This window comes from Sus scrofa, chromosome 11 (assembly GCF_054392235.1).
Source record: "Sus scrofa isolate SSC_HxYL_T2T_F1_AM1 chromosome 11, Sscrofa_HxYL_maternal_Yorkshire_Landrace_v2.0, whole genome shotgun sequence".
NCBI classification, from domain to species: domain Eukaryota; kingdom Metazoa; phylum Chordata; class Mammalia; order Artiodactyla; family Suidae; genus Sus; species Sus scrofa.
In genome coordinates, this window is record NC_139393.1 from 7,747,780 (window position 1) to 7,764,195 (window position 16,416).

Sequence of the window (16,416 nt, forward strand, 5' to 3'; positions counted from 1 at the left end):
GAGGGAACAGGACTGCAGACAACAGCAGACCAAAAGGTCAACAATATCCTAGAAATTTTAGAAGTCGATGAATGAGAGGTCATTAGTTTAGCAGAGAAGATACTTTCACAGGGAGGGAAGCCTGGAAGAAGCAAACCAGCTTCCACAGAACCCTAGAAAGAAAGAGAAATTGGCCCCCTCCGTACAGAGCATGGGTGCAGGTGCGCTGAAAACAAATGTGCTGAAAGTGTGTGCAGGGAACAAGGAGGTGCCTCACATTTCTCCCCAACGCCTGCGCAGCCAGGCCATGCCCTGCCCAGCCCTGGGAGAAAAGGGTGAACCAGATCATCCGGACAGCAGACGCAATGGGGAGCTGGCAGGTAGGTGACCCACTGCTGAAATGGGATTAAATGACGGTCTGCATTTTGGATTGTAACAGCCTGCAGTCTCCTCCCTAGTCTTGGCTCCCAGGATGCTGGCAGTGAGGCTTCTACCCCCTAGACAGAAGATCAGATGATCCATCTCTAGAGGAGCAACGAGTCCAAGAGGAAAGACTTGCAGAGACTGACCTAGTACGGTCCCCTTGGGAAACCTCCAGATAGCTGCAGAATCCCAACAAGCTTCCCACACCTCACCTTACTGTGAGCAGTAAATCACCGGACATTGGCGGGAAGCCTCTAACACGAAGCAAAATTAATTCCAAAGTCGAGCTCTATGTCCAGACAAGCTGTCAAGTACAACAGTACAATGAAGACACTTACAAGGTGCCCAAACATCTACCTGCCATGAACCCTCTCTCAGGAATCTACTGGGGCATGTGCTCCAACAAAACAAAGAATTACCGGAGTTCCCATTGTGGCACAGTGGAAATGAGTTCGACTAGGAACCATGAAGTTTTGGGTTGGATCCCTGGCCTCACTCAGTGGGTTAAGGATCCGGCGTTGCTGTGAGCTGTGGTGTAGGTCACAGATATGGCTCGGATCCTGTGTTGCTGTGGCTCTGGCGTAGGCCGGCAGCTGCAGCTCTGATTGGACCCCTGGCCTGGCACCCTCCATATGCCACAGGCGCAGCCATAAAAAGAAAAAAAATAATTACACAAGAAAGGAGATAAGAGTGCCAGGAAACAGGGATTCCAAAGAAGGAGAGAAGGAAAGAGGGTACCCAGGGTGATGCTGAAGGGAAGCTCCGAGCAGGACCATCCAGAAAGATGTCCCCAGAGGGAGACGCAACTGAGATCCCAACATGTTCTCCTGTTGAGGAGAGTCTGAGGCGAGTCACTCATAAACACCCAAAGAACCACACAATTAAAACAGGATCAAGTCCAGGGTTGGGGGGGCAGGGGGAGGAGGAGACATTCAAGGGCAAAAACGTAATTACAGTGCACCATGCGCACGGCCAAATGATGCAAATACAGATCCGTGATTTCATCCCAACTGGGATGGCCCATCATTTATAATATTCCAACATGCACGCTCCTCTCACATTTTAACATCCTGAAAGTCGGGCTGCCTCTTGCCGTCAGTGTGATAAGGAAGTACCGTTTCGTAGTTTACCTGGAAGCATGTCGTTTCTTTTGTAGTGACACGTAAATGATGGTGTATCTTCCGACAGGCGGCATCGAAGCTGGAAGGGAATCTGTGGGGAAGGGAGGGAAAGGTGTGGACGCCCGCGTGCAGGACGGGGACGAACGCTAAGCCCTCGTCCCAGTGAGAAGTCAGCGGAAGATTTCTCACATTATCAAAGTAGAAAAGCAGCTTTGTAAACAGGTTTTTCAGTATGACGGCTGCAAATTCCAGGAGTACAACCAAAACCACAGCCAGCGGTTGACTCTGGGAGTGGAACCTGGAGGTCAGGAGGCACTGGGCTGTGACGTTTATAAGCCTCATAAACATGTGAATTTTTAAACAATATATAGGTATTAGAAGTAAAAGTAATATGCATGGAAATGAGAATAATAAAATGCAGCGCCCGTCCAGTCTCGCCAGAAGACTGTGAAAATGAAAAGGGGACTTTATGGCCTCCTCCTTCAGGACAAGGCATCTAGCCGCCCTGCTCGCTGTCCCAGGCCGGTCTTGGGAAGTGAGGCTCCCCGGCCTCTGGCACATGGCCTCACCGCCACCGCTGGCCTCCCATCCCTTGAAACTCCGCTGCCTGATTTTTCACTCTCTAGGGGACCAGACAGCTGGTCTTAGGGCAGGTGGAAACTGCATAGGGCACGTTTTTCAAATACTGGAGCTCCCTAGAGCCCTTGAGAATGAGAAAGGAAGCTGGTGGCTTGGCAGGTGCGGAGGCCCTTCTCGCAGACATCTGTCGGTGGTGCTGGGAGCCCAGGCCCCTCCTCTTTACGGAGGAAGAGCCCTGGCTTCCGGATGGGATGAGGCACCGGCCTGTGCCAGCTGCATGGCATCCTGGGTGAGAAAACAAGAGGAAGACTGCTCCTGGCAGAGCACGAGCTACCTGCTCCTCACATGTCAGACCTCCGCCCGAGCCCCTGCAGGCCAGGAGGCACCCACTGCTCCCGGGGGACATCCGGGCACTGCCCGCTCTGCCCCGGGCGGGGGGAGAACAAACACCTGCAGTTCTGCCCGTGAACTGGGTGAGGCTCTGCTGCCGAGCGATTGGGAATCAGCATCCAGGGAGTTTGAGGCGACGAGGACGGCAGCTCTCGCCCGCATGCCACTTGCTGTGAAACGCCGCAGCCGCACCCCGCGTTCGTGTGGAAACACTTCACACCGGTTGGTAAACAGCCACAGCCCGGCCCCTCCCCTCGGTCCCCCACACCTCCCACCACCCTGCAACCAAAGGGGAACATACGGCCCAGCAGGGGGCCTCCAGGAGCTGGCACACGGAGGCCCCACCGCGGGTGACAGCCCTGATTGGTCAGGCTTGCTTGTTAAATATGTCAAGTATCACTGCCAGCGCCTAGATCAGTGAGAGACCGGAAAGCCCACTTCCCGCAGTAAGCCCTCCACCTTCCTCTCCCGCCTCCCTTCTCCCGGCCCAGCGTTTACAACACCAGAGTCTTCTGGAGTAAAAAGGTCTTTTTCTATGGACAAGAAGAGAAGCCCCTTTTTTTCATTCCCTGGGGGCCCCTGATGCTCCAGACTGCAAGGAAATTTTCCTATGTGCCTCTTCCTCCTGCTTCCCTAACTTGTTTATCCTGATGAAATTAGGTTACAATGGCCAGGGCGAGCGGCCTAAAAGGGGAAAATAAAGTTAGCGGAGTCCAACGCGCGGCCTCGGCGCGGGCTGGCTGGGAGGCCTGGGGGGGACATGTGCTTTCCCGGCTGCCAGGGACCCTCTTCCCTCCCCCTCAGGTGCCACTTCCCGTTCCCAGCCCCTGCAGGAGAGGGATCCCCTGGGCCCTGTGCAGGGGCCCTGGCACAGCCTGAGGATTTCCGCAGGGATACCTGGTCCTCCGATGCAGCCAAGGAGGGGTGGGGAGGGGCGCTCTCTCCCCGCAGTGGAAGTTTTACTGCTCTCTTACCCTTGGGTGGAGGCCGGCTCAGGCCTTCCCAGCTCTGCCAGGTCACTGAGGACCCTACCCAGGGGCACCCCACACATGACCTCGGCCCTCACAGATGCGCACTGTGACCTGGAGACCAGTCCAGTGTGTTTCCTGGGTCTCCACTGAAAACCTATTCAAGGAGTTCTCCTGTGGCACAGTGGGTTAGGGATCCAGCATTGCCACTGCAGTGGCTTGGGATGCTGCTGTGGCCCGGGTTTGATCCCTGGCCTGAGGAACTTCTGTATGCCGTGGATGCAGCCAAAACAAAGGAAAAAAAACTTTCTCAGTCTGTCAAAATTATGACTTGGGACAATTTAGCAAATGGTCTCTTCGGTTTGGGTTTTGTTTTGCTTGTTTTTTGGTTTGTTTTTACGTGACATCAAAGGCAGACTGCAGAGCGGAAGGGGTCCACCAGGAAGGACCTAGAGGGACCAATGCAAATTCTGCTCTTCTGACCGAGACCTCCTCTTCCAGAAATGCCTACCCCCAAAGGCCGTAAGGAGGGTAAAGGTGCAGCCAAATCAATGAATAACGTACACAATTTTTTAAAAAAGTTAATTTTTGTTGCTTCTGTTGATTTGTAGAAGTTCTTTATATATTCTGTATATTAATCTGTTATCAGACACATGATTTGCAAATATTTTTCTCCCATTCTGTAGGTTGCCTTATCACTGTTGATTACTTTCTTTGATGCACAGAAGCTTTTAAGTCTAATGTAGTCCCATTTGTTTACTTTGCTTTTGTTGCCTGAAGGCACATTTTTAAAGTTTTTAACGTGATACATTTAAAAAAAATGCAAAAGAAAAAATACATATACAAACACATGTATATGCCTACTATACATATAGTCATACACATACATACATAAAATTCTCCCTTGCACCCCTGACACCCAGTCTCAGTTTCCTCTCCCAGAGGCCACCACAAGTGCCGATATCCTTCTATTGATGTGTGTCCTTCTTTTCGATTATATGAATGTCCTAAGTGTTACTGAGCCAATCCCTTTCTCTCCGTCATTACCATAACCAGGGCTAGAAAAGCCAGTGTACGGACTGTCCCCTGTCAGTGTGTGAGGATGGTTTAATTGTTTGACAGCTACCTGACAGTCCACAGAACAGACATTCCATAACTTGTTTAATCAGTCCCCTGGTTAAAAATTTAAATTGTTTACAGCCCTCTGCTGCAATGAAAATGTTTGCACACATGTCTTTGAGCCCCTGAGGGCTATATCTGTAGGATAAATTATTAAAAGTGGAATTGCTGGTCAAAGGCTTTGTGAATTTTAAACTTTGATAGATATATCCACATAGTGGATAGATTTTACCCCAAAGTAAGAAAGAATTTTAGCAACCAAAACTGCCCAAAGTTACTTTAGGAGATTGTGGGTGGGTTTTTTTTTTTTTCCCCTTTTATTTTTTTAAATTATTTTAAGTCACTCAATGAATTTTATTAGATTTATATCTGTACAACGATCATCACAACACGATTGTACAGCATTTCTATCCCAAACCCCCAGCGCACCCCTCCACCCCCCAACCTGTCTCATTTGGAGACCATAAGTTTTTCAAAGTCTGTGAGTCAGTATCTGTTCTGCAAAGAAGGTCATTCTGTCCTTTTTTTTAATTTCACAAGTGATAGCATATGATGTTGGTATCTCACTGTCTTGACTGACTTCACTTAGCATGACAATCTCCAGGTCCAGCCATGTTGCTGCAAATGCCATTATTTCCTTTTAATGGCTGAGTAATATTCCATTGTGTATATGTACCACATCTTCTTGATCCACTCCTCTGTTGATGGACATTTAGGTTGTTTCCATGTCTTGGCTACTGTATATAGTACTGCAGTGAACTCTGGAGCACATCTATATTTTCGAGTCATGGTTTTCTCTGGAGAGATGCCCAGGAGATTGTGAGTGTTTTAAGGAAATCAATCCCCAGCCTAGGAACTTATGTACGCCCCAGGTGTGACCATTTAAAAAAAAAAAAAAAAAAGAGTGCTATTGGATATATTCAAGCATTTGTAAATTCATTGATCACAGAATCCTTTCCAACTCTGATATTGTAGCTTTCTGATAGAAGGCACAGCCCAAAAGACGTCACATATTTTTTTCGGAATGTCGTTCAGTGATAAAGCAAGATGTGGACCTGGTTCACACTGAGAGGTGCATGAAGGATACACGTTAATACGACGCATCCCAAGAGAGGCCCCGGGTGAAGCAAGGCTCTAAATTAAGGACTCGCACGTGGTCTGCCTGCACCATGTGGCCCTGGGCAGGTGGTGAGAGAGGCTACGCAGAGGCCTTTCTGTCTGCCCTGTCCGTCACCGCTCACACTGTGCACACCCAGAGCTCCACAGATGGAAACGTGATCTGCAGCAGATGCGGCCGAACAGGGAGCGCTGTCCCCTTGAGGGCCCTTGGTCAGGGTCCTCAGCAGCAGGGCCATGGCATGATGTGTTGTAACCTGATGTGAGGTGTGTGCTCACAGCTCTTGCTAATTAAAGAACTGAGGCTTCCCGGGGATGGAAAGTTCCCTACCTTGCGCCAACTCATTTATTTCCAGCTGTTGATTTTTCGAAAGATCTTTCTCATATATACTCAACTGAGCCAAAATCTGTTCCCCTTTAAAATGTTTACCGGTTTCAGTTCCTTGTATGGCCATTAAATACAAAATTCTCCTTTTTCTACATACCAGACCTTCGGGTACCTGAGAACTGCCATTAGATGCCCGCTCAGTCTTGTCTTCTCTGGGCTCAACCTCCTCAGTTCTTCACCCGTTTCTCATGTGTCATGTTTTCCAGGTGTTCACCATCCTAGTTACTCTTTGGAACGCCTCCCAAGCAGTCAAACGCCTCTGAAAGGGTGCTGCCCAGAAGAGGCCCTGATTATAGCCAGGGGAAGGACAAAGTGAAATCATTTCCTTGTTTTTCTTACTCCTTTCTTGTAAACAGTGGGGCCTAAAATTGGCACGCCGGAGATCCCTTTCTTTGGCCTGTCAAACATGCCTTTCCACTTTTTTGGGTAAAAACGCCCCGACTTTCCGTGAGGGAATTGCTCTTCACTGATTCTGAGACGTTCTGAGGGCATCTCAGTCAAGGTTCCCCCTGCCCCTCCTCCTGGAGAATCGTGGCACAGAGAACCCAGTTTAGGCCATTTAGACTCTGGGTGCTCGGGTTTTGAGCTTTGGGGAAAATGATGTAACATAAGCCACGAGAGTGGAGACGTTCTGATGGGGCTGGGGGGAGACACAGGATCTGTCCATTCATTCCTGCTAGTGGCCCAACCCTCTTCTTCCTGAGGCTTGGTCCTTCAGCATCCAACAGCTCTTCGTGCCTTTTCAGCCAAGTCTTCCACACTGAGAGTCCCCTTCCATCGCCTGCAACTAAGGAACCTAACACATCAGATCACCCTGTCTGCCCCAATCCCAACAGGGGCACTTTGTGGGCCAGACTCCTGAACATACTTCACAGGTTATGACCGGTTTCTGCTCACACTTCTGACACCAAATGTGTGGGGGATGCTATCTGTACTTCTTACCTGACCAGCTATGAAGTGAAGAGGTTCCCACAACTCCCTCTTCAGATTCAATCATCTGTCAGAACTCAGGGAAATACTTGACTTACTAGTACCAGTTAATTACAAATGAAGAGTCAAATGGAAGAGACGCCTGGGGCAAGGGATCAGGGGAGGGGTAGGTGGGGCTTCCATGTCCCCTCTGGGCACATCACCCTCCCAGAACCCTCAGCGTGTTCACCAACCCAGAAGCTCTCTAAACTCCATCATTTAGGGGTTCTGATGAAACTTTCATTACATAAGTATAACTGATCAAATCATTGGCTATTTGGTGATTAATTCAGACTCCAGCCCCTCTCCCCTCCCAAAAGGCCAGAAGGTGGGGCTGAAAATTCCAACATCTAATCACAGAGTTGGTTCCTCTGGCAACCAGCCCCCATCCTGAAGCTCTCAAGCCACCACCACTCCAAACAAAAGTAACTTCACTACTGTAAAAACAAACAAACAAACAACAACAACAGCAGCAACAAAAAAACAGGTTTGGTCGAAAGGGGCTTATTATGAATAACACAAGAAGCTCCTCTCAGACTTACTACTCAGGAAATTCCCAGGGCTTCGGAAGCTCTTGTGCTGGGAATGAGGAATGAAGACCTAACGCAGATTTCTTAGATCACAGGAACACACAGGTGCTGCCATTAAATGACACATCCCGTGAGTTCCTGTGGGGGCGCAGCAGAAACGAATCCGACTAGGAACCATGAGGTTGCGGGTTCGATCCCTGGCTTTGCTCAGTGGGTTGGGGATCCAGTGTGGCCGTGAGCTGTGGTGTAGGTCGCAGATGTGGCTTGGATCCCGCGTTGCTGTGGCTCTGGCGTAGGCTGGTGGCTACAGTTCCGATTAGACCCCTAGCCTGGGAACCTCCATATGCCACGGGAGCGGCCCTAGAAAAGGCAAAGAGACAAAAAATAAATAGATACTGTTTAAAAAAAGAAAAATAAAAATGACACGTCCCCAAGTTCAGTACTGGGAAAGGTGACTTGGGACAAAAACACCGTTTTGAGGATCATGAGTCTCTCTTGCTTGCTCTCCTCTATCCATTAGCGATAACTGGCTACCTTACGAATGAGACCCATTCAAGCCATCAGCAAAAATGTTAAGCAACTAATGATAGCTTGTGCATCGGCTGCTTACTTACTCCGTGCCTCCCCTCAAGGCAAGAAAATCAGTGTTCTCAGAGGTTTCCCCACTGGCCAATGAGCAACGGGATGGACCTGAGCTTTAAACCCAAGTCAGAAAGTCCTAAAGCCAGGGAGAAATGAAGGATTCTCTTGGGACTCACAGCCCATAGCTGAACTGGGGAGAAGCTGTATCTTCTACTATTTTGGAAGACCTGAAAGAAAAGGGTGAAAGAAATACACAGAGCCTGCTTTAGGATGCAAAGGCCTGGCTCAGACTGCACATGCCAAGTGACAGTGGTACAGCTAGAAGAGGCGGGCACTGAGTGCAGAGGTGGAGGCTTGAGGCATCAGATTTCCAGTGACACTGAGACCTGGGTGGGGAGGAGGCTCCTCCTGCCTAGGCTTGCTCCACACCTGGAGCACTGGACCGCGTGCCTGTGACAGTGTCGGGTGGAGCCCTCTTTCCACCTGGATTCAGAGGTCACAAGAAAGACACTCCCGCTTCCTCACCATGCCACCCAGCTCCTCTCCCCAGCTCCCCGCCTTGTTCCAAGAGGGACAGCTCTTGGAACAGGGAATTAACAACGTAAGAGATCTGACACGACCCAAGAAAAGGCACATATTGTGGGAAAACCTAAGTTATACTAAGGTAGACGCCACTGTTGCTTTTACTCCAGTTTTTTTCTTTTCACCCAGATTTGGTAAAGATCCTAATTTTATAACCTTGGTCATTGGAGACCCCACTGGTTCCCGTCACTTTAAACAGCCTTTTATAGTCACAGCATCTCAAGTACATTTCCTCTTCTTTTTCAGCATATCACAGTTCTTGGCAGAAATCTCTAGCAGAAAGCACCAAAATTTTTATAATGAGGATAAAATAAAAATTTCACACATCAGATTTCTCTTGTAGACTATTTCTTCCTGTTCAATCTTGCCCTGCTTTTATTTTAGTGGCTAACAATCTAAAATTTGCTATCAGCGTTGTTTGTTCCTGGTATAGGATTTTGCTGCCAAAGGGCATACGTTCTCTGCTCTGACTTTAAAGTTCCCAAGTGGAAAGACTCTGCCTGTGTCGTGGTCAGGAGCCCGGCTTTTCCATTTTAAGATGTGTGCTATGCTCTTGCTTCCACTGCAAAGGTTGTTTGTGCCTGCTGTTAGGAGCAAAGATCAAGTTCAAACCCCCGGTACCAACAAGACACGTTGAAGAATCTTCTACTTCATGACCAGACTGGGCCAGGAGGCGCAAGTGGCCTTTGCCACTTCCAGCCGAGTCACATGGCCCCCAAACATTTTGCTTTTTCCCCTGAAAGTGCCTTCCTGTCTCTGCTCAGTGACTAACTCCATCACGAATGTGACCCAGTTTGTTTGGCAAGATGTGATTTTTTTTTAACTCTCGCTGCTTTTCCTGGTCACGACTCTCTCGCAGGCATTTAGCGACTCCCTCCTGGCATCCGGCTGGCCCTGCTGCCAAGCTGGATTGACGGCTTTCTCCCCAGCTGTTCCCTTCCAGCCCTCTCTCCACTCCCCGGCAAAGCCATATTCCATTTGCTTTTCTGCAGCGTTTTGATACCTCCAGAGTCTCCTTAAAATAGACAGATAAACACTAATCTCCAAGGAAGTAGCAAGGCAGCGTCCACAGGTTTGTACGAGCTCAGTGATCTGCTCAGAGGGCGGATGGATGGCAAACATAACCTGGGAGTCCCCGTGTGCGAGTCTTGCCATCATTTCCAAAGTGCTCTGGACCCACGAGGTCTCATTTAATACCCACGACCACGCACAGCCCAGCGTTTTACAGGTAGGAAAGCAAGGCTCGAGAGGCGAAGAGCCCGTCTACACAGAGAGCGAGAGAGAGGCCAGGAACTGAACGTGCCCTTTTAAAAACGGCGCTTTTTACATTCAATAAAACGCCTAGATCTTCAGTGCCATGCGAGGAATTCTGACACGTGCACACTTGTGTGAAGCATACAGACCATCTCCGTCACCCACAAACTCCGCGCCCCCCCCAGCATCCTCCCCCACCACGCCCCTTCCCAGGAAAGCCCGCACCGCTCTCTGGCTTCTACAGCCTAGATTAATCTGCCTTGAACGTGGCTCCTGACTCCTCAGTCCACGTTCAGTCCCTTTTCTGTTACACAGACCAGGTCTGTGAAATGAACTCAGTGGCACCCACCAGGCTGCACTCTGCAGCCAGAGGACTTTAGAAAGCCAGGCCACAGTCCTTCGCCGAAACACCAGGTCAGCTGGTGGAGTGGACCTTGCGGCCTGCAGTCTGGGGCAATGTAGGGAGCAGAGTCCCAAAGCCACCCAGAGACCCTCTCTCTGCAGTCCACTCCCTGCTCTTGGCCTCGACAGCACATCTCTGTACAGGGGGTCACTGGAGGGAAGTCGCTATGAGGTTTAAAGAGAGAGGTCCGAATTCAGCTTGGAGACTCCAGCCCACACTTGCAGGCCCGCCCCATCCCTGAGCTGCCACCACGGTTTCTAGGGCCTCCAGGGACAGGCCACACTCTGACTGTTTACGCTGGACGCCTGGACTTTTCATGAACATCAGGTGTGTGTCATCTGTCAACTGGGAGTTTTACAACTGGAGGCCTCCACTTTAGGGGAAAAAAAGGAGAGAAAAGAAATAATAAAAGCCCATTCGACTAGTTCCAAGGATAGACAGTAAATGAACTAACGGATTAGTCACCTGAGGCCAAATCCCTCTCAGGCTGTCCTGAACCAAGGGACACATGATACAATTAACCTGATCTGCTTACCTGCCCACAGTCTGATGCTGAAATCTTGTTCACGTAGCAGGTTAACTGGTTCCTCTTGGATCGGTTTATACACAGCAGCGGGCTGGTCAATGTTAAGCAGAGATTTTCTGGGAAGGGAAAAGAGCCCAGGTTGGTAGCACTTGCCGGCTTCGGCCTGGGGTTGGGAGGCCGCCTGTGTGACCGGCTCTAGTGCCCTCCGACCCACAAGGATGCCTTCCACTGGTCAAACACGCCATTTCCTTTGTAGGCAGCACGGGCAGGGGTGGCAGGGGTCGGCCGCCACCCAGCACACAACGACCTCGAGGGCGAGTGGTCTGCAGGTGGCCGGTCCCCTCTGCCTGCGCTTCCAGGCTCTGCCTCAACACTTCTCTTTCCAGGAGACAGGGTTCAGTCTGGGGTTTGCAAGCGACGCCTCTCCAGGGCTGGAATTTCCAAATAAACCTTCAAAGTCATTTGAAGTGCAGAATAAACATAAACTAGCCCAAGATGAACTCCCACAAATCCTCAATCTAGAGAATCCGAGTGACCCCAGCCTCTACTCTGCATCCCTTGCCTGCATCAATAGCTAGTCTTTCGAAGTTTTTAGAATAGCCCTAAACATCCAGCTGTCCTGTTTTGTTCTGTTCTCCTCTTTAGAAGGCTAACTGCAGAGAGGCATGAGCATGCCATCATTTCCTGCTCCCGGACGAGCGCCTACAGGCCTGCGGAGAGGAAGGGGACGGCAGGAAGGGGCCTCGGCCCAGGCTGCAGCCAGGAGCGGCTTCTATCCGGAAGCCCCTCCTGCCGTCACGCCTCTGTGTACAAAGCGATGATGGAGAAGACAAGATTCCTGGATGTTTGCAGGTTCACAAAATGATTTGTGTGGCGGAAAAGACTCTTTTCCTTTGTCATACACGTGCGTTAGGTCAGCTGGGCAGCGCGGCACCGCCCTGCTGGCTTTCACTGCACCACTGCAGTGACTGCTCGCGCCTCCCTCCAGAACGTGGCCTGATTCTGCGCGACCTTTCCCCACGGCTACTCCACTTTCGGTGCCAACTTGTCCCTGCTCAGCGTTCCGCTCGGCACATTTTTCTCAGAGGAGCTTTGGCATTACATTTGTCTTTTTAGAGCCGCAGCCATGTCACATGGACGTTCCCAGGCCAGCGGTCGAATCGGAGCTATAGCTGCTGGCCTACACCACAGCCACAGCAACACGGGATCCAAGCCATGTCTGCAACCTACACCACAGCTTTTGGCAACACGGAATCCTTAACCCACCAAGTGAGGTCAGGAATCAAACCCACATCCTCACAGACACCATGTCGGGTTCTTAACCTGCGGAGCCACAGCAGGACTCCAGCATTACACTTGCCAGCCTTCTGATGCCTTGACCTAGTCCATACAACTGTCTCAGCTCCCAGTCGCTTATGTGCCATATGGTCATTAACTTCCTCGTGGGGCCCTTTGCTGACTGTTACGGAGAGACTCCCCAAAGACGTCTGCGAGGACACCCCACCCTCGGAGATTCTGTATGGTAGGAGAGGGTGGTGCCAATAAAAATATCTACACAAAATTGACAGCGTTCTCTGTGTCAGGCAGTTTCCTTCCATTACCTTCGGCCTCGTAATAATCCCTGAAATAGACACTAAGGTTACTCTCTTTTTACATGTGTGATAACTGACACTCCGAGAGGTTAAGTAACTTGCAAAAGTCACAAAGCTGGTTAACGGTGAGTGTGGTTATGACCTGGGGGCAGATTCTTACCCGAATGATTCCAAAACCCGAGCCTTTGTCACTGTGTGACGTGGCTAAGCGCCCAGGTAACAATAATACGAGGAGGAGGAGGCTGATGGCAAAAATGGGGTGGATGTTAAGAGCCAGGTGATTTTGGAAGACAAGATAAAAAACCAAAAGTGCTGGCTGAGACCTCTCCTGTGGGAAGGAGTGGGCTCCCTGGCCCTGGGTCCTCGGGCAGACACTGGAGCCATCTGTGACGTTCTGGGCGAGCGCCAGACCTGGCAGAGGCCTCTGCAATCCTGCAGCTCCCGGTGTGATGGTTTTGGCAAGTGGCCTATAAGCCGAGCCTGGCAGGAAGGCTTCTTGTCGGTGTGGACTGAGGGGAGAAGGTGTTGGGGGTAGAGAGAACCCAAGGACCAAATCTCTAGAGGCACAGCACACAGAGAGTGCTTGTCATTTCGACCAGAGGCCTCAGAGGCCACGAAGCTCACACATTACTCAGGTCAGGAAATACACATAAACCACTGGTCCTATTTGACAGTTAAAGAAGCAATAAATGTGACTGTTTAAGCCGGAGGTTCTCCAATTATGCCCTGAACTTTTAATCCATGAGGTAGAGTCAGGTGTTCTACAGGTAAAATAAAATAATTGCCATTATTGGGAGTTCCCTAGTGGCCTAGTGGTTAAGGATCCAATGTCATCACTGCTGTGGCACAGGTTCAATCCCTGGCCTAGGAACTGCTGCACACTGCAGGCATGGCCAAAAAACAAAACACAAAAAACCTACAGTTATTACCCACTTTCAGGGACAGTAGAAGCATTCAGTTGTCCCAAAGGCAACTTGACCTCGGTATATTCATTTGAAATTGGCTTCTTGAATTTTTCTTCAAACTTTGGCAACTGCTACCCTTTATGTGCCAGTGAACAGTGATACAATAAAACAAATAAGTGAGCAGAGCTAACAAAAATCAGCAGAAAAACACAGACACAACCAGTTAGGCTTGGCGTAACGGCCTGATTTTTTTTCATGGACAGTCGGTGGTAATCTTGGATTATACACGTACATTATAGAGTTGTACTTTCCACCCGTAAAATCGTTCTTAGATCATTTAACAGAAACAAATACATCCATATTTCATGGTGTTCAGCAAAGATCACAGTGGCTTCAGGTGCTCTCCTTTGCCTTCTTAATGTGCCACGTGGCTGAGTGATGACTGTAGAATTCTTTTGCTGCCAGGTAGATAAAAGCATAGAAATTCTACACGGTGGGACTGTACTGTGAGGCTCGTGGAGGACATTTGCAAACGCTGCTAGAAAATGGTTCGGTTCAGGGTACAAAAGACAAGGTGGGGGGAGGTCCCCACGCCGCCTCTCCCATTGGTTGTGACCCCCCGCCCTCCCCGCCCACAGCAGGAGCCCTCCACCATGAGGACGGGTCCAAATCACCCCAAGAGCTCTTCCCACATGGACCTGTCCTGCCACCTCCCTGAGGACAGCTCTCTCCAGGCCCGTCTCAAGGCTCTAGCTTGTGGGACGCTGCGGCCCGGGGAGCAGGAGGGCAGGCACAGCGGGCAAGGCCCTCACAGGCAATTTCCACCCCTTCGCCTGCCTGAGAACCTCTGCCGAGGCCTCGGTGATGAGGGCCTCCGATGGCGTTTCACCAATGGTCTAAATGTTCCCACTTTAAACAGTCCCTTAGGCCGACGTGGGCCATGACTCACGTCTCCTCCCCACGCCCACACTTCTGCCCTGCCCTGAGATAGAACAAGCACTGCAACACAACAGCCCAAGCCCTGAAAGAGGCCTGCTGGGCCCCATCCTCCTGCAAAGCCAGCAAAGACCGCAGCATCTCTGCCCACAGGAGCCTGGCTGCACCAGGGCCCCAAACGGCTCAGCAGAAGATGCCCAGAGATGATGCCACCCCAGCCTCACGCTGCCGGCCCTGACAGAGTCCCCTGTCTGCTCCCAACTGAGCCCAGCTCTCCTCTAAGCTGATAACAGTCTGCCAGATCCTGATGATGTCAGCGGAGGCTTCCAGAACCACCTCCGGGACCTTCTACCCAAATCCCCACCAGGAACCTCCAACTCAACATATTTAATACTGACCTCATCATCTCCTGTTCCAAGCCAGCTCCTCTCCCACAGCTTCAAACTCAGTGGGTAGGACCACCATCCACCTGGCTGTCCAAGCACAAACTGGGAGCCACCACTGAATTCTCAGTCCTCCCGACCCTTCCCCCCAAACTGGTCAAGCAGGAAGGAAGACCTGTCCATTTTATTTACCTGGCTCTCCTCTGGTCACAGCCTGGCTCAAGCCCTCATCACCCCATCTGGATTTACTGTAACAGGTCTCCCCGGCTCAGCCCTTCCCCCCACCAATTCCATCCTCCATAGCGTTGTCAGAGGGATCTATTTCTAGCCCGACTCACGTGGCCAACGACCCCGTCGTTGCTGGACAGCCGATGAAGCCCAGGCTCCTTCACAGAGCACACAAGCCCGACTCCGCACCGCACCCCGCCCTCACCTTGCCTAATACTTTAAGTCCCGTCAAGACAAACTGTTCCTCATTTCCCTCCCTGTTAAATCAATCTGATGATGCTGCCGCCTCCGTCTGCCTTGAAGGCTAACACTCGACAGATGTCACCAGCCACCTCTGACCCCCTGTGGTGACACACTCTTCCCGTGATGCCCAGTGCTGCCCGCAGGCTGCCCTATCAGCTTTTCTTGTCTGCTTACATGTGTCTCTTCCAATGAACGTGAGCTCCTGGAGGACAGGGACTATATTCTCTATTATCTGGGAATTGCCGGCCCTAGGGCAGCCAGAGAGCAGAATTTCAAGGAGGATGAAAATGTAAAGCAAACCGCAGCCCAGAAGCACTGGCGTCTCCATCCTTCCCTGAGGCAGCACCAGAGCCATGGCCACCCCCAAATCTGTACCGGGCGACTCTTTACCATGAAGACATCTCCCCTAGTCCCTAAACGGAGCCCTGGGGGAGAAGATGGTGCCTTTGGCCTTCTCCCACTCAGCCCTGATTATCGTCTCAGTCTCCACGTGTGAATCTACGAGAGACACCTGCCAGCACCCCGCCAAGCTCTGTTTCCCAGGACTGGAAGCCACCTAAGGCGTTCTGTCACCTCCCTAGACACACACACACAGGACAAGCGTCCTCCCTGCCCAGCCGGGCTCCCATGCGACCCCCACCCACTTTCCCCCACGGCCTGAGGTGCCCTCCACTGGCCCGATTCAGGAGCAACCCATTGGCATCTTACCATCCCACAATGACCGCTGGCTTGACACCCCACCAGACTTCTGGATGCCCAGCCTCCTTGTGGCCTCAGAGAAGGAACCAACCCTCCGCGAAGCAGACAGTACTATCAGGCCTTCAAAGGGCCACCCAGGCCTCTACGACTAGCACCAAAGACGAGAAACACGGCTTCGGGCATGGGAATCTGCTCCGTTCCCCCTTTCTGATATTTACTGGGTATTCACCAAGCACACAGCCTCACCAAGCGTCTTACAAAGGGCAATTTAATGTCATGGGTGAGAACACAGGCTGTACAGACAAGCCTGGTTCAGAGCCCAGGTCTGGCACTTAGTAGTGGCTGTGTGATCTTGGGCAGGTCACTCCCTGTGCCTTTCTGTGCCTCACCTGTAAAATGTGGGTACTGTCCTAGGACGGCTCTGAGGAGCCAACGAGCTCATGAAGATCAGCGCCTGGGGTGCTGCGAGGGCCACCCCAGTACCAGCTACCATCACTGATG

The 16,416-nt window shown here is 51.0% G+C and overlaps 1 protein-coding gene across 3 annotated transcripts in view; it reads right to left on the bottom strand.

The window, feature by feature from the left end:
- The window catches only part of LOC110255292 (uncharacterized), an 82,430-nt gene that overhangs the window by 36,714 nt on the left and 29,300 nt on the right, over positions 1 to 16,416 (bottom strand). For 2 of the 3 annotated variants that reach the window (XR_002336643.2, XM_084981394.1), the window contains exons 2-3: positions 10,939 to 11,045; positions 1,533 to 1,614 (exon numbers count right to left, since the gene is read on the bottom strand). Coding sequence is in view for 1 of the 3 variants with exons in the window: in XM_084981394.1 (XP_084837520.1) it covers positions 1,533 to 1,597 (65 nt within the window). In the remaining 2 variants the exon portion in view is untranslated. The remainder of the gene's footprint in view (positions 1 to 1,532; positions 1,615 to 10,938; positions 11,046 to 16,416) is intronic. The other variant, XR_014819063.1, reaches the window with a different exon arrangement.